Source organism: Micropterus dolomieu, linkage group LG03 (assembly GCF_021292245.1).
Source record: "Micropterus dolomieu isolate WLL.071019.BEF.003 ecotype Adirondacks linkage group LG03, ASM2129224v1, whole genome shotgun sequence".
NCBI lineage: Eukaryota > Metazoa > Chordata > Actinopteri > Centrarchiformes > Centrarchidae > Micropterus > Micropterus dolomieu.
Window position 1 is genome coordinate 6,098,104 of NC_060152.1, and position 18,712 is coordinate 6,116,815.

Sequence of the window (18,712 nt, forward strand, 5' to 3'; positions counted from 1 at the left end):
GCCAATGCAAAACCTATAGGCAGACAGCGCCATCTACTGTTGAAATAAAATGGTGAACAACAGTCTCAGTCTGTGACACTGGCGTTTTTAAAGCAAATGTAATATTTCATTGACATAAAAAGTGTCTTGTTTAAAAAGTAACATCAGCTCACAAAAACTGTCCACACCACTTTTCATAATAAACCCATCTCACTGCTCAATATCATCACAGGTTTATTAAGTGACTTTGTACAATACAAATGAAAAATAAAATTAAAAATACAGAGATGGAGTACATAGCCAAAGCTAATTGCGGTGTTGACTCTTCATTCCCCACTGATCGTTTCCGCAGAGTGATTGAAATTTTGTTTGTTTCATTTTAAAGCGTCCAGAATCACCGTTTTTTGTGAAAACAGCGGATGCTGCTCTCAAGTCTCTGAGGAGTTTCTTAACATACAAAAGAAGTTATGACTTCAGCTGGCTCGGTATATATAAAAATAAACTAAAGTGAAATATAACACTTATGACATTATAAATGGTGGTCCAAGGCTAATGGAAAAAGCTAAACACAGAGGAAGAAAGCATAACATTTCAGAAAAAAAGAAGCTGTAGCCATTTTTTGAATCTATAAAAAGGCCCAAGGTGCATTTTATTGTTATTCTTGATTTCAGGTTTTCCCCATTGACTGTCACACTGATCAGAGAAGGGTTAAGGGTTTACCAGATACACTCAAAAGAAATAAAATTAAAAGGATTAGTTAATGCCTTGTCCTCTTCTTACTTGAATACATGATGGAAGATCAGGTTAATTGTTCACTTACTGTTACTGTCGTTTTACCTGTAAACAAATAAAATTCACCAGAACGTGATTGTACAACAGTCAGACATGGGTATTTTTTTTTTTGTCTGTGGTGCTCTCCATTGAACTGTACAAATCGGTCATTTAAAAGCAACCTTGGGAAGAAAGAAAAAAAAAAAAAAAAAAAAAAAAAAAAAAAGAGCAGCAAGTGGAGGCAGGGACAGTATTCAGTTATAACAACAACAATAATAATAATAATAATAATAACACCAATAATAATAATAATAATAATAATAATTAAAATAATATGGGTTTGGCCTTTCTTTGCCTTTCAAAAAATGGGGTTTATTCTTTTTGTGACATTCAGTCCCGAGGCAGCGGGGGGGCTCTGTGGTGGTAGTTCTGCTTCACTGTAGACTCCCTCCACCTCCCCACATACCCCTTTCTAGTGGCGAGGAGCAGGAGCTCAGCTGTGCTGGCCGACAGAGCAGGGATGGGGGCAAGGAGGGGTGGAGAAAAGGGAGGGAAGGGAGAAGGAGAAGGAGGAGGAGGAGGAGGAGACGGTGGGGGATGTCAGTGCCACACACTGGTGTCCTGACTGGCAACGTTGGCAAACAGAAATAACTCGAGTTGGGGTGGTCCTGCTGACTGTCTTTTAAAAGATCTTGCCTTTCTTTTTGTTTTTCTCCAGAGTCCTGCAGAGGAGGAAAGACACACATGCTATAGAATCAGTAACTATATTTTAAATAATGTCAGCTCTTTTACTTTCAGATCTACTAGTAGCAAATCTATACACCACTTTGCAAGTTATGTTTGTAGGAAGTAAGATTAAAAAGGGATTGTTGAGGGAACAACAGATGTTCCGTCAGTCCATTTTTGTGCTTATATGAGGAGGTGGCACTAATCCATCACTGCCCACCATTTACCCTCCACTGAAACTTACGGTCCACGTTAATCCCACAGTGCATGAATTTGAGCATGATACGGGAGCTTAAATGCTTGGGTGTGTGAAAACAGACACCATTAAACGTGTGACAGCGAGTGTTAGTTGTACCTGGAGGCCTCCAGCTTCTGCTGCTCCAGGCGCTGCTGGGCCTCCCAGTTTGCTCTCTCGTCCTCAAACACGCGTCTCTTCTCCTCCAGCTCCTTGTGCTGAGCCTCCAGGTTCTTCTTCATCTGCTCGTGACGCCGCTGAAGCTACAGAAAGAGACAGGACAGAGAAGGAAGTCAGCACATTGTACCGAAATGCATGGTCACGTATGCAGCCAATAAATTCGAATACAGCACACAAATTGCAACACATGTGAACTACAGAGCTTTTTACACACAACAAGACCCTCTTTAGTTACACTGCATGCAGACGGGCCTTTAAACAGATAATAATGTAACTGAATCAAAGTGAAACCAAAGAGCCTCGTAGTGCTGTAATATTTTTGGCAGTTGAACAAACCCAGGTTGTAATGTGCAGGCTGATTTGACAGGGGCAAAAACTAATTCATTAATTAGTTGTCAGATGAGCACAAATGGCACAAATCAGCACTTCTTTTACACACTCTTCATGTAGAACTGTTAAAGGAGGAACCTCTTATCAACAGTGGAAGTCATGACTGGACAATATTCAAAGTTTAGGTATCAGCCAACCTGATGTAAACAGATAGCAGCAATGTTCTTGTCGCAGAACAATGTGTAGACCACAGCGTGCCAAAACATGGATCTATATATTCGTATTTGGCTATCTTGTTTTCTATTTTATAAAAATAAGCTTGTAATTTTGTTGCAATAATTATCTACACACATTGAAATTCTCTAAAAAAGATGTCAATAGATATTGTTTAACACTGACATGACTCAACAGTAGGGCTGGGCGATATGGCCTAAAATTCGATAACGATAATTATTACGATAAATGTCAAAGCCTTATTTCTTTTTAGTTTAAAGGCAGTTTTTTGCTCCCAAGTGAAAACTGAAGAAACCGGATGGTTAATTATGTGGTTAAACTTTTCTTTATGGTCAGAATGTGACAAATACTTGATGCCAAACAGGGGACCACTTAACAAATTTTCAACAAATATGATTTTCAGTCCCTTTTCCTCAACAAAATAAACATTTTAATAGAAAAATTAAGTGCTAATTTGTTCGTGATTCAAATGAATTAAACAAAATATTTATTGACAATTATATTGTTGAGGAAAATTATACTGGGATAATTATCATTATTGTTTTATTGCCCAGCCCTACTCAACAGTCCTACAATCTGCACATTACACACATGTAAATTGCACTGACCTACAACTTGATTTCAGAGACAAATAAATAAAACACATAGGTAGAAAAAGGACATCCATTTACACAAATCAGCCACAGGTTCTCGTAAAGCTCACTCACACTTCTAACCGCTGAAACTACCACTAACACATCAACACAAAAGGAAGGAGCCCAGACTGAGAGTAACTTCACAAGGGAATGAAGTGCAGTATTCAGTAAACCAGGCATGTGCGTTGTGTGTTTTACCTCTGCTTCTGAGTCTTTGAGCTTCTGCACTTTTTCCTTCACCTTCATCTCAAATACTTGCTCCATTTCCATCTCCATCTTCTTCATCTTAGTCACATGCTCTCGCCTCTCCTCCTCCATCTGGGCCATGGGACTCCTGCATGAAGAGCATGTGAGAGCGTGCGCACACACACACACACACACACACACGAAAACACGCACAAACACATACAGATTTAGACCAGCACTACAGGGCATTACCAGCGCCGACCCACTCATCAGTTTGCTGATACACTGTGAACAGTATAAATTCTGTCGGACTTTGTGACTGTTAAAAAAAATATATATAAATCTTATATTAGCAAGGTGTTTGCATGATTTCAGATTCAAAAACTTTACAGAAGAAAATATGACCAAGAGAAAGGAGGGAGCGTGTTTCACCTTTACCTGTTTTCACTAAACAGGTGAAAGTAAAATATGCAAAGTTTTTCCTCCAAGCGCTGACAGAAAGACAACAAACTGATGTAGCTCTGCACAAATCTCAAATTGTTTCATTACAGCATTGGTCCTCATTTCCCAAAGAACATGTTGGGGTTCAGCAGGGAAAACGGAAGAACGGGTAAAGGTTTCGGAAAGACAGGATCAAACAAGGCTGTGACAAGAACGGGAAACCAAACAAACCAGGAGAGATCTTTGAGAGCCAGAAGGAGGACCCAGAAGCTAATACAAGGAACCTGTGAACACTAACTGTTAGTGCTGGTGGTGGGTTAAATGTTAGTGGAGCTCACCAGGATATGTTGTTGCAGTGCAAGTGTACAGAGACCTGTCATGACATATGTGGAGAGACTATTTGTGATTACGAGGAATGTACATTCGGAAAAAGAGGGTTCAAGGACACAAAGGAGAAAACGATAAAACCTTAAAGCCAAGCAACAAACTAAAAAAGTCTTACAGTCAGGCTTTGTAGTAATTTTTAAGATTTAGGTTGACAACATCACTTTGTGATTACTAAGGCAAGGTTAGTAGCTAGGAATGTATACAATAACAACCGTAGAAAGAAAACAAAACTCTGTAAAGCTAAACTTGTGGATGAACGGTGCCCGCTTCACCCCTCTTTTAGGGGGACTTAACGTGTTAAACTCCTAAATAAGTAAATAAATGATACAAAAGACTGTTTTTTCTCCAAACTTTAACTTTGTTATATCGATATATTTAGTCCTAAATATTTAAGGTTATACAGTAACTCTTCAGATTTGAAAGCCAAGTTTTCAGAGGCTTTAACACGAATTCATTTCAGCACAACTCTAAGTTCAGTACACAAATGTTCAACATGTTGAATGGATGCCTGTTGCATCCACATCAGGCCAGACACATTCTCAGAGATAAGGGCTTATCAAGATGAGTGACGAGAACATTACAACTAAAGGAGGAATGCAGCTTTGACAAGAACATTTTTATCTCAAATTTACTATGATCTAAGTTGTAGCTTTAAGTAATTTAAACATAAAGGAATTATGCTAATGTGGTGCACCTCATAATCATTATTAACCACTCCATATGTTTCATGTACAGGTCTCTGTTATTACTCCAAGCAGGACTAACATCAGCAGCAGGTAGAAGCAGCAATGAATACACCGGTGGAAAGACTGAAAGGCTTTGTTGGGGAAAAAATGAATGCATCACATTGGTAGCTTTCAAACTATATTCACAAGTGTGGCAATTCACAGTTTTTCCTCCTGGAAATATCTACTGACAGGGGGAAGTCAGGAAGGAAAAGAAAACACCCAATTGCAGCCAACGGGGGAGAAAAAAAAAAAAAAAAGGGTACAGAAAAATGATCATCATATACAAGGGCCTCAAAAATAAGAAAAAATGACCACTTACATTCCTTCAACTGTGTCTTGTCTAAAAAAAAAACAAAAACACATACAACCAAACACACACACGCACGCACAGAAACACAACATGCGATAATGAGGTCATGCACTAAAATAAAACTACGGTCTTTTAGACATGTTCTGTGACTTCTTTACAGCAAATGGAAAACAGAAAGCTTGAAAAATATATGTCAGCTTTGTGAGCTGGGTGTCAAATACATTAGCTGAGTTGGGCAAACATTTAGCTGTGTGTTAGCATCAGCAGTGTGAGGCCTCCATTTAGCTGTAGGGCTAGAATTTTAGTGTGTGGGTTAGCCATTTGCTTGTGTCTACATGTATGAGAAAGCAGCATGGTGCTTTGAATGAAAATCAATGGCTTGTTTTATGCAAAGTAGTACAGTGAGAGGCTACGACAAAAGCACTAACAGAGAAGAAATGGGCAATGAATGAAGTCCTCCAACTTAGACTTTTCCAGTTACATGGAGCCTAAATACTTAAAGAAATGAGGACAGAAGTCAATAATGTGACAACTCAGCCTGCAAATCACTGGCAACAGGCCAATTATATTCAAGGTTTAAGACCTTGTTTATACCACACGTATGAAAGTATGATGGAAAACCAATTTTCAGTATTATAAAGCAGTATATAACACTAATTTCCAATGATGTAAATAATTAAGTTAATGTGAGCAGCATAAACTGGATGGATGGATTACCTCATTTAAAATGATTCATTCTTTCAAGTTAATTTCAGTTTTTTGTCGGAACATCACAACCGGCTGCTGAAAACAATACCACTTTTAGTTTAGAAGTGTATAACAATTCTGCCCATCATCGGGTCCTAAAACATTTTTTCACTATTTTTCATCAGACTTTTTAATACCTTCTGTGGTTGTTTTTGGAAGAAACTGAATTCAATGCCTTTTCAGATTTTTCAAGACCTGCATGTACCCTGTTTAACAAATGTGTCCCACTTAGTTTAGCATATCCATGTGTGAAAAATTACACCCCTTAAAAGCCCACAAAACTTACTCTATCCAATATACAATAAGAACTGGAGGGCCAATCCCAACACACTGTGAAAGATCTGTATCTGTATGAATAACTTCCATTCAGAATACTGAAATGACATCCTAAATAGCCTTCAGGTAATCACTGGTTCTGTCCTGGTAGAGGAGAGAAGCAAATATCTGCAGCATTTGATTGGTGATACAGTAATCTCCCAAACTTTAAAAGGCTTGTAAAGTAGCTTAATAAACCAAGGACAATTCAGAGGTCCTGTTCTATTCTACACAATCTAAGTTGCAGCTAAAAATAAGGCTAAACTTCTCATGTCTGCCTCAACTACAACTGATTTCTCAGTGTACTTTTTTCCAGACTTACTTGGTGGACAGTTGACCTTTCACCCTGTTGTTGTCCACACCATTGTAGGTGACAGCAGCCAGCTTCCTGCTGCGGTAGTTTTCATAGTGGACGTTGTTTGTCACATCCTTCAGGTCCTGCATGTGAGTTCTGGGGTTGGACGACAAAGAATTCAAAGTATTTTAAATGCCCTCTGAGTAATGTTTCAACTGCTCTTTCAGATCCAACACAATCAAACAACTGATTTTCATTTATCCTTTTATACAAAAAAGATAACTTAGCCCATCTTTATAGAGTCTTTGTTTATTAAACTGCCTGGTTGATTGAAGTGTTTATTAATGGTAAATGATACTGATTTTTTTTTAGTACCTGATCAGCATATCCCTGAGGATGGTAAAGTCGCAGTGGTCACTGTTTTCAACTAGAAGGGAAAACAAGAAGTCAGTCAGCCAATTATCAGGAGGAGGAAAAAAATAACCTTGTTACATCTTGTGTCTGATGCACTGAACAATGCAGGGAAACATAGGAACATAAGTACGGTTCAACTCCTGTTTTCAGGAATGCTGTCCTCTCATGACGCTTTGAAAAGTTACACAAGAACTTTTCTAACATGTTGGATACAGACACAATATTCTTACAGTTTTATATTGGTATATTTTTAAATCTTACTTTTTTATTGATTGCTCACATTCATTTGCATCACTTCTTTCTATTCCTTTAACTGAATTTCAGCAGTAGGCATTTCTCACTGTGGCAAAATAAGTTGACATTGATACCTTCTGCAACACCCCAGGGGTATTGTCTCCCTCTGACCCTCTTGCTGTTCACCTCAATGATGGTGTTGCTTCCTACTACAGCAAGTGGCAACTTCTCCTGGCAAAAGAATAATATTTAGCATTATTAATACAAGTACATGAGTGTGGGTTTGTAACAAACTAGTACACTTTTGTGATATGAAATGTCTGGTGACATACAGTACCTTTATTTTTTTGACCAGCCTGTTCTCTTCTTCGTCATCCGTCTCAGGAAACTCGTAGATCTTGATTTTGTGCTCTTGGATTTCCCGCATGATCTGGCAGAAAAAGAGAAGATCTTTTAGAAATTTTCTGGCAGAGCTAATTGGAAATGGCTAATCAAAACAGGTACCACCTGTAGTCTAATGTTCTTTCATAATATCTACTAAAACCCTTGTAAAGGCTACAGTACAAACATACAGTTTTAGTTGATACATTGCAATATGAATCCACCAATGTGTCCCTGAGCACGCCTCTGACATGTAAAGCATTTGTAAGTCGTTTTGGATAAAAGCATCAGCTAAATGAATAAATGGAATGTAATGAGACACTCAAAATTGCTAATTTGTTTGTGGTAACGTGTGTCGCAATCTGATATTGAGAAATGTTATTATGTGACACTAGATGCAACCCATTGTTGTGTTTTCGAGAGCTATATTAACTTACAAATCAGTTTCATTCTCCTCATCTCATCTAGTGTTAATATAGTTACTTTATAGAGTAAACGGGCTTATTGGCACAGTCAGTTATAGCCTAACTTGATGCTGAAGATGCCTTTTTGTTGTGGACAACATGGTTAAAACGGAAGGTTCTAATGTAACCTGATATGTTCCTAATTTAAAAGAAGAAGTTAACAGACGCTGATGTGTACCAACAATGCGTGTAATAAAGCATATCACACAAAAGCACATTGCAAAATGAAACTGTTTGCAATGCTCCTACTTAGAGAAGCTATTAATATTTCCTTTTGTACTTATACGCATGAATAATTCACAGACAACGTTCACACAGTGCAAGGGATCGTTGTACAAACATCTAAGAGGGTTTGCTTTATTTGGGTTTGCTTCATGATGCACATTTTCTCCAACATACCGATGACCACAGTAGAAGCTCTTGGATACGTTTTCTGCAGTAGTATGCAGCTGTGGAAACCACTGACCTGTTTCTTGAACTGTTGGCATTCCTCTGGGGTGAGGGTGTCTGCTTTGGCGATCAGTGGGATGACATTGACTTTCTCGTGCAACCGTTTCATGAACTCAATGTCCAAGGGCTTTAGTCTGCATGGAGATAAAGATATAGCTTTACATGTAGTTCAGCTGGATACTGCAAACAGTGTCAAATCATTTTGAATCACTCTGTACCTTGTACAGAGTATGTAGTAGCAAATTTACTCCTCTGCTATACTGACTCCTTTGTCATTATGGCAGTAAATGGGATATTTTAGGGCCGACTGGCTTTTGGATTTCCATTTGATCACAGTTTCTTGGTTGGCTTTTCCTTAGACAACCCAAGGAGAAATAGAGCTAAACCAAATATAGAAAAGTATCTGTGATGCCTGACTGATGTTTATAATGTCCACAGAAATTACCTTGTAGTCGTGACAAAGTGTTGCTATTCTTGGCTGTTATTGAGCTCAATAAATAACATTTGACATTAGTGAATTATTGAGCTAAAACTTTGCGTTTAATTTTATATTTTGTTATAAAATGTAATTTAATCTTGGATTATTTGAAGGCACAGTGGAAATATCCCTCTAAGTCAAACTCTGCCCTGAAGCAGAATATGATGCTGCCAGTATGAAGGGTGGGATGCATGTTTGCCACGTTGCTAACGGCCATGCAGGTCAATATACAACACAGTGCTACACGGACATACTAACAAACTGAATGCAACAGCTGATAACAAGTGTTTTTATCTGAAATACTGGTTCTCCATTTGTCAGATTAAATGTACTGAAGATCCTACGAACATGATTGACAGGTGACATAATAGATGCTGCTGCAAATACAGTGGGCATGATAAACTTTTATAATAAACCTATAATGACAGCTGGTCCATGGAGCAGTCACATATACAGCCGCATGCCCTTTGTTCAACAAACACCACATCACTAACAGAAATGAGTAGACAGATAGTTCAGTTCATTGCTAAATGTTAGCTGATATCAATATTTCATAGCTGTATTGTATCAGCAATATCTAGTATTTCAATATAACACATTAAATGATGTAAACTAAAATAAAACCAGCCATGAAGGTCTACAGTTTTCACTGCTTTGACCCTACACAAACTGACAAGGAGAATGTGCTGTTCCCAAAACATCAATCTCATATGTGACTCAGCATCTGTCAGGCTAAACATGTCCTAGACCTATCTTTTTACAGAACAGGGACCAATATAAACCCCAAACAAGCACAATATATAGGGATGTACCGAAATGAAAATTCTTGTCCGACCCAAGCCAAAGCCGGTTCTCATATCGCGTAACAAAGACTTCACAGCCTCTCTTCGGGTAGGATTCTCATACTGCAACACTCGTCTTTGTAAAAAGAGAAAATGAAAAGATAAAGTCGCTACTCTGCCTGTCAGCTCGCACTGGTCCGTTTCAGTGGATTTACCATAAAAGCTTGAATACGTGTGCACTCCAAATTTAGTTGCAGCTAGCTTAATCGGCTTCTCACAACCGAGTAACAAACACGCAAAGCTGTTCAGACCATTTTTTTGCCTTTTCTAAGAAGTCAGCCACAGATGGAGTGGATGTGCTAGGAGAAAATTCAGCAGAACAGTGTCTGCAAACAGCTACTTGACATAAAAAGAATATAACAACTAAATTAGATGTCAAAATGTTTATTGAAACAGTACTGTTACACCAAAAATAACTTACTTACCAATAGGGCAATACTTAATTATTTTCATTATCCCTTGATCAGCCAATGTGTTAAATTAGTCGTTTGGTCTATATATTATAAATATATATCTCTCACAACTTTACAAAGCCAAAGGTCTCTTAATGTCTTGTTTTGTCTGGCTGTTTAATATGATATATGACAAAGAGAAGAGGCAAATCCTCCTCACATTTCAGAAGTTGGAACTTGAGAAACTGCAATTTTTCTCAACATTTATTATTTTTGACTGAACAGCCAAAACAGCTACAGATTATTAATTCTGTCGATCGATAAATCATTTCAGCTGTACGTACTGATGTTCACAATGTCAGAAAACATCTCTAATAATTGGGTTCCACCACAGTTTTGGGGAAGGCCCTGTTTAATGATTAATGACCGTCCTCAAATCTTTAAGAAAACCAGTCACCAGAGATCAGCTGGGAGCTCGATGTCCAGACTGTCTCTCATTGTTGGAGGTCATTGTGCTGCTGCGTGAGAGCAGTCAGCTGGTGTTATGAGGGGATGCTCTGTGCGTGTACATATGCTGCCCATCCTCAAGGCTAGTGTGAGTACAGAACACACGCTTGTACAAACACAATGTCTCACAGAGGACAGACAAAAACACAAGGACAAGGGAGGACAGAGGCTTCTTCCTTGTTTAGACTAACTTACAGTCAACAGCTTTAAAAGCATGTGAGTGCACAATGAAGATATGTATGTACACAAATTCGGTATCTCGACACAAACACAAAAAACATCCTGCCCTAAAATGGCAAACACCATAAGCTCCTTTTGGACTTCTTCAAGAGTTCTGGGCTACGCTTTCATATTAGCATCATTTTTAAACCCATACAAGTATTTAAATGAGTTATCAGCTTTTTTTTCTCTGGAAACAACAAGTTTTTCAATTTCACTACTCCCACACTTTCTGCTCTTTGACTGAATTGTGCATCACACAAGACACGTACACATCTTAAAATAAGCACAAGCTGAGCACATCTGATCAGTGAACTAACTATAGAGGTTTCTGGTTGACTGTGAATAATATTATTAATACTATTAATTGTCCACACGGTCATCTCTATGAAATATTTAACAATCTGTATCATCTGCTGGGCATTTTGCCAGATTCTTCCTGTACTGCTTCTGCCCCCACCCTCCCTTTTTACAAGCTCCAAGTTTTAACCCTTATTTTGCAAGACAAGCTGAGTCACATGATAATTTACAGCAATGGCCTGTAGGAGTAGTTGTAGGAGCTAGAGTAAAACAACACACATATTTACTGCACACACTCACGAGCTGCCCGGCAGGACCACAGCTTCATGCTGCGTGCCACTGAGCTGCTCCAGAAGCAGTGGGCAGTTTAGCACCTTGCTGAATTGTTAATTGTTGATTTATTCTTGTATATTTTTATATTGTCAATTTATATATTTATGTACACAATATTCTCTTCCATTGCAATACGTCTACACAACACAAACCCAGAATAATGTACATGTAAATATTAGCAACGTTGTTCTTTCTCTGCAAATCGTTATTTTTCTCTATTCTTTTTAATATTCTTTTATAACTTGCATTGTCTATTCCATATTTATATATTTCTACATTTATTTATGTCAACTGTATGTTTGTTTACATGTGGCACCTTATCACCAAAGCAAATTCCTCGTGTGTGTAAAACACTACTTGGCAATAAAGTTCCTTCTGATTCTGAAAATGCAAAAGAATAGGTGCTTTATCGGCAGCCTTTTCCTGGATTTTCCATACTGCACAGGGATCTGAACCCGCAACCTTCACTTCCTGTCACAAACTAGCTCCTCTGACCGTCCGGGCACTCTTGACCTCTCATGTCCCTTTCACTCTCTTCCTCTCACTGTTCCCCCCCTCCTATTCCAACCTTTTCCTTTATCCAGCCCTATTCATTCTTTTCTTCCTTTCTAGTGTCAATTCAAGAGCTTGATCCTCATTGGATCTGCCCATTCTAACAACATGGTTGTTATAGGGTGCTCTGAATAAAAGCACTCACAAAATGAACTTGTCTCCCAGACTCACCCGTGTCCCGAGGGGGCGATGAAGTACAGGCAGCAGTGGATTCGGCTATCGGGCATTTGTCGTCTATTCACTCGGGATTCTGAGTTCAGGTAGTCTTCAAACTTGCTGTCTATGTGGTCGATGATTGGCTGCCAGCTGCATAATACAAATTACATATTCCGTAAAGAAACCATTTCCCACAAAGTCCCACAAGTATCCGCTGAATTAGTAATGTTGCAGGGTATTTTTGACATTATATTTATTATAAATGAAGGAATAGTATCTGTGCTGAGCTGAAGCTGTGGCAATACTTACCAGTTGCTGTTGTCAACAGCATCTCCGAACCCTGGGGTGTCAACTATTGTGAGGAGCAGTTGGACACCGCCTTCCTTTATTAAAACTTTGGACTGCTCCACCTGACACAGGAGAAAGAATGAAGGGCACATTGTGTTTATTTCTGCCACAAACTGGGACTTTGAAACCAAAACATTTAATAAAAATAAATGAAAACACAATATGGGAGGATGGGTGTGAAATCATACATTTCAAATAGAAAACACTTCAAGCTAGCAGCATGTAACAGCACGCCATCTCACACTGTGCTATTAGTTAACTATGCTGAGAAACCTGAGAAGCACACAAGAATCTGGAGATACCGATACTTTCAGTCAGAAACCAGAAAGATAAAATGCAGCACTTGAGGCACTCAAGGTTCAGGACAACGCTGTCTAATTAAAGAATGTGGCATTTATGGCAGCAGCTGAGTTTGATTTGTTTAAATCAACATGAGACTGCATGTCTTTAATGAGTCAAACATCATCACAGTGTGGTAAAAATATTTTTTTCCAAATCATGTCAGCTGTATCTAATTCTAAAAAGCCAAATGAAAAGAAATCTAAAAGTAACACACTTTTCTTATCTTTACAATATTCAGATTGATGTTTGCTAATGTTAAACCTAAGGGTTAACTAGTTCCATGTTCTTTGTTGATCAGTTCGCATGACTTACGGTGGGAAACACGTAGATAATTCTTTGTTTTTAACAGATGAGGTTATCTGCCACTGTAACACAGTGTTTTGTGCAAAAGAGAAGAGGCACATTTTCAGTGCATTCATGTAGGTTTTCATTAGGACGCACCGAAATGAAAATTCTTGGCCAAAGCCGAAAATAATGAAAAACTTTCCTGAATACCGAACACAATTTTTTTTTTTACCATTGCATAAATTAAATAGTCAAAATGTCCTTTTTACTCAGTGTTTCCCACAGGACTTTGGTGGGTGGGTCCGAGGCCCGAGAGGATCCGGTAAAGTAAATTACATGTGTCAATTTACTTGGTGGTTCTCATGTCGCGTAACATGAAGACTTCACAGCCTCTCTTCAGGTAGGACTCTCATACTGCAACACTTGTCTTCGTAAAGAGAAAAACTTACAGGATAAAGTTGCTAACCTGCCTGTCAGCTCAATTCAGCAGAACAGTGTCTGCAAACGGTGATTTTTGCTTCCACACTGCTGACATGTCAACGCAATTGTTCGGTAAAACTTATAAGGTCTTTTGATTTATTAGACCAAACCCTGAAAGTGCATTTTTTGGCAGATTAATTTAGGTTGCCGAACATTTGTTATACCTAGTTTTCATAATAATGTTTTTTTTGTTAATGGCCCTGTTGCTGCTGTAACTGTTAAACAGCAAGCCAAGAAACTTAAGTTAACTGTGTTCATCTTAAGAGATTCTAAGGCAGTGACTTGGGAGCTACAGAGTTAAGAAGACATTGAAAACTATGTAGGCATTTTGTCATGAAAACAGAAGTGCTATGATTCACAACACATCTATGTGTTGGTTATCTGGCCAAATAAAACATCAAAATGATGGCTTAGATAGCTGTCAAAGCTGTTGGTGGTTTAGAGATTCATACTAACCACAGCTGAAATGTAACAGCAGATCACTGTTGTTAATTTTAACTGTGCCATTTGCTGTAGATAAAAAAAAACTGTGGCTATTTCACCTCTGTATCTGCTTGGGGTTTTAATACAGTATGCTACATCTCAGCTCAAAGATAATATTTATTTGCCAAAATGTACCTGTACAGTCTTCTTGATTCGATGGGAAGGTCCAGGATACTCTGCTGAATAAAGGTCTGTTAGGAACAGAGAGTTGATCAACGTGGATTTGCCCAACCCTGACTCACCTGGAAAAAAGCAAAAGCAGAAGACAAATCAGTATTTCAGGAACAGTGTGACCTGTACTCTTCATGTTATAGTTCAAGAATGTAAAGCATTGAATTACTTGGAATAAAATATTTAAAATGTATAGTACAAAATCCAATCCCCTTGCAATATATCCACATAAAGATCACGGTTGATATCCTAAAGACAATTAAAGGCCATGTGTCTATCCAAGGACGCAACTGACATTTGTCTAAGACATTAATCCATTTGGGTCGACAGTTAAAAGGCTAAGGAAACAACAGACAAAGGCTCTTGTTATGTGCAGCTGACTGGCTGTGTGGTCTGGGTGGCTTCTCAAGCTTGGTTGACCATTGTGTGCCCGGTTTCCAAGCTCCCAATGAAAAGGATCATTAGTTGAAATGACCAATGACATTGCCTGCATTGGCGGTTGGCCACAAGTCAATATTTAACAAGCCACCATTTACACCAGCGACACAGTCAAAAGCGCGTGGAGCTTGTGTTCCATTTTTTTGTCGTACATTTTATGCATGGAATGCTTTGGGTATGTGCTTGTTAAATTTACTGCAATCTCAAGTGATGACAGGCCTATGAAATGTGCTGCTTTGCAATGTGTGAACTGAACAGGTTGCTGGGTCATGTGTTTCATGAGGCATGAGCAGACGTGCCAGTCACTGCTGGTGATACCAGTCCCATCTCTCTCCTTCCCTTCTTCCATCTTTCATCCCGCTTCCCTCTTTCACACCACACTGGTGACGCATTGCGTTGCACGGCGGGGACATGTGGGCTCGCAGCTCATCAGAGCCAAGAAAATGTGTGTATGTGTGTCCATGCAAGAGGGTGATACCATAAGAACAATGGCAAGCATTTAACTATCAACAAGCCCAGAGGACCTCCTCTACTTTCCTTGTTGCTAGATGCAATGCCAGTTGTATTGTTTCTGAAATTATTCCCAAAATGAAGCTATTTGTTGCAAAGACATCAAAGCATTCACAGTTTCCAGAGGACCACTGCAGAGAACAGGAACAAGAAAAATCTAAATACCTTTTATGAGGATGTTCTAAAGTAAGTATCTAATAACTGCAATGAAAACACTGCAAATGTATCAGCAGTACAGTAAGCAAAATCCTGTAGAAACAAAGCGTTGTGGAAGCAATGGGGTATGCGCTATTCTTAGAGGCTTGCTGGGTACAAATTCTGCCGGTCCCATCACAGGAAATGGTTTTGACCCGAGGAAACATTTTCCCTCCAAACAGGGACTGATCGGCCGAGGAGGATCTTGGCCCAGTGACAACCACCACACCAAAGCCTTTTAAAAGGATGTCTGCATTTTTGATTCGCTGAGTGCAGCCCTAGATAAACCCATCCCAAATGTTTCTGTTCTGGGAGACAGTGTCAATGACCTGACATCAAGATAACTTCCACTAAGAAATGCAATGGCCCCCCTCTTCTCTGACTGAGGAATTAACACTACAAAACTGAGAGCATGTCCCTTGTGTTTCAATATGGCTGCACACGCACAACCTCTCTCTCTCGCTCTCAAAAACCACAGTGAAGGACTTTAAATGCCAACCACAATAAATACAATGAAATGATTCATATGAAACAAGGGCAAACAGAGGCCTAAGCAGCGTGTGTTCTTACCAACGACCATCAGGGTGAACTCAAAGCCCCTCTTGACAGACTTCCTGTACACTTGGTTGGGGAGGCTTGCAAAGCCAACATATCCTTCCAGATTCTTTTGCTGCTGTAAGACAGTAAAAAAAAGACACACATCAAAACCATTTAGGAATCTTTCAAGCCCGCAAAGCTTACGTATTTTATTATAAATTTGTGCTATTCCCACGCTGCCAAACCTGATATACACTCCCAATCGTCTAATTACCTGAACCCCAATGTTCCCTTATATGCATTCAAAGTCAGACAAAACATTTTAACAGTTTCACTTACTTACTTTACAAAACTAAATCAGACTTACAATCACTGAAATATCCAAATCCAAGATGCCATCATTAAATCAAATGGAAATATTCTAGATGCTTGTTCTGCATCATGTCATAGGTTTTAGGGCACAGATGGTTAACTGGAGGTTTTTGAGATCTTAAGTAAAATTCTAAATTATGTCCAGCAGAGCTGCATGTCCTTACATAATGGTTGAAAACAATACTGTCCAGTTACTTAAAGCATAGAGATCATTTCTATACTCACAGCTGTTTTGTGTAGATCAGTATAATGCAGTCCAAATGTGCAGGAAAAGCCAGCATTTCCAGGGTCAGAAAGCAAAGGGAGAGAGCACAAAAACAAAAAAAAAGCAACAGAGAATCAATCTCAGGCCATCTGACAAACAAACCATTCTGTCTTCAGATTCAGCTTCACAAGCTGAGAAGCCTGGGGCAAAATGATTCATGATCTGGGTTACTGTAACAACACAGACATTTGGCCAGCGTGGTACATATTCCACTCCACTTGCTCTTTTAATGTCAGTAGTACCATAAAGCAGGGTCCATTCACTGATGCAGCTTTTTCTTTTCGCCTGTGGGTACTAGAAGAGGATTTCTGCATCTTACGAAGCACCTCCCGCCTACTATCAACAGCCCACATGTCTTCTATGTGACACTATGATTTAATATGCTGATTTGCCTACAGGATGTACAGTTTAATCTCAGCAGCATCCTACTGCTTCAGTTTGTCAATCATATTGGGTTTTTGCAGACAGGTCACCTAGCAAACCCTCACCAGTCATCTTTTATGAGAGCTGAATTTTCAAATCTGAAAAACCTGAGAAGAAAATGCCAGAAGCATAATTTTAAAATGACAGCTGTCAGTTTCCTTTCCGGCTTTGTGTGTTCTGTTAAAAGGAAGTGGTGGCAGGTGGAGGACTAAGCTACAGTTTGCTTGTGCAGATTTTAAGAGGCTCTCCTAAACTCACAGTTTGTCGTTTCAGTTTGAAAGAAACACCAGGTTCAGTATTGTGACTAATATGTCACAGTCTGAAGCTAATGAACTTTGAAGTCAAACATGAACTCTGAGGTACTAGATCTTCTGTAATCCAGATTAGATGGCTGGCGTCGCCTTTTTATACCTAACCGTTCTCCATCTTCCTGGTTTGGCTTTGACTGTCTAACCTAGATGCTCCAAATATGGCAGTTTAATCAAATTATTGATCACACGCTAATGCAGCCCCCATCTCCCCGTCATTGTCCTCCGAGGTAAAAATATTTTTAAAGGACAAATGTAAAGCTAGCTACAGTGACTGTATTCCGCATAATGTGAGACTTTCAAACGTCATTTAACAAAAGGTCTAAGAGCCGAGTACAAATCCACTACAGCTCTCATCCGTTCCATGCTGTTTCCCCATAGGTTCAAAGAAGTTAGCATTAACGTGAGCTGTTTAATCCAACATACGACACTAAGTTACCTAGTTAGTCAAATTACTAGTATTTGTATACAAGCTATAAAACAAGTGAATGTCACCCTAACATGAGCGTGGACGTGGTTTATTATGTTAGCTCACATAACACACACAGAAACGTTTACTGAAGTACTTTTCTAAAGAGCCAAAAGACAGGAAATGACACTCCCGTTAGGTTTTGCAGGGTGCTAGCGAAGCTCAGGCTAACAATTAGCTTGCTAGCTAGTAGCAACCCATCCAACTGGAGTCGAACGACTGGGCGTTGGTTGCTCAGACAACTACAGAAGCCAAAAAGCAGCAAAGCCGAATTATTCAAATATCGAATCGAGTTCAACACAATTATCAAGGTCGGAATTTACAACACAGGTTTCTGAATAATTCGTGACAGGATCTGACTACAGCAGTCTCACCCATAACGTTGACGCTCCCTGCCGCCTCAAAACCGATCATTCACAAGCCGACATTCCCCCTTCTCGCTACTTTTTGCTGGAGCTACGCACTATGAGGCACGCAACGCTTGCCGCGCTCAACGAATCTACGCAGAAAGACTGACGTACATTCTACGTGAATCTCAAAGGGAGGCACGCTCCAGTCTCGCGATAACTTGTGATTCCTTTGACTCTGTGTGTGTTCTCGCGATAACAACCAGTTTGATTTTCAAGAGGAACACTTTTTAGGGCCCGAGCACGACCGTGTGAGGTCCCTATTGAATTTGCTCGGATTATATTTTTTTTTTTTTTTTTTTTTTTTTTTTTAGGGCCCGAGCACGACCGTGCGAGGTCCCTATTGAATCTGCTCGGATTATATTTAGGGCCCGAGCACGACCGTGTGAGGTCCCTATTGAATCTGCTCGGATTATTTTTTTAGGGCCCGAGCACGACCGTGCGAGGTCCCTATTGAA

The 18,712-nt window shown here is 39.3% G+C and overlaps 1 protein-coding gene across 3 annotated transcripts; it reads right to left on the minus strand.

Moving 5' to 3' along the window:
• Positions 1 to 196: 196 nt before the first annotated feature.
• sept7b (septin 7b) lies at positions 197 to 18,374 on the minus strand. 3 transcript variants are annotated; one of them, XM_046044567.1, is made up of 15 exons: positions 18,222 to 18,374; positions 17,727 to 17,728; positions 16,044 to 16,146; positions 14,295 to 14,401; positions 12,531 to 12,631; positions 12,237 to 12,371; positions 8,459 to 8,576; positions 7,485 to 7,577; positions 7,282 to 7,378; positions 6,875 to 6,926; positions 6,527 to 6,655; positions 5,152 to 5,172; positions 3,289 to 3,424; positions 1,832 to 1,974; positions 197 to 1,472 (listed from the first exon to the last, which is right to left on the minus strand). In XM_046044567.1, the coding sequence occupies exons 1-15, from the start codon at positions 18,259 to 18,261 to the stop codon at positions 1,433 to 1,435; spliced, it is 1,317 nt and encodes a 438-aa protein (XP_045900523.1). In that variant the 5' UTR covers positions 18,262 to 18,374; the 3' UTR covers positions 197 to 1,432. The 3 variants fall into 3 exon arrangements, with proteins under 3 accessions (XP_045900523.1, XP_045900524.1, XP_045900525.1); XM_046044568.1 differs by having other exon boundaries at positions 16,044 to 16,143; positions 18,222 to 18,343; XM_046044569.1 differs by lacking the exon at positions 5,152 to 5,172.
• Positions 18,375 to 18,712: the final 338 nt, after the last annotated feature.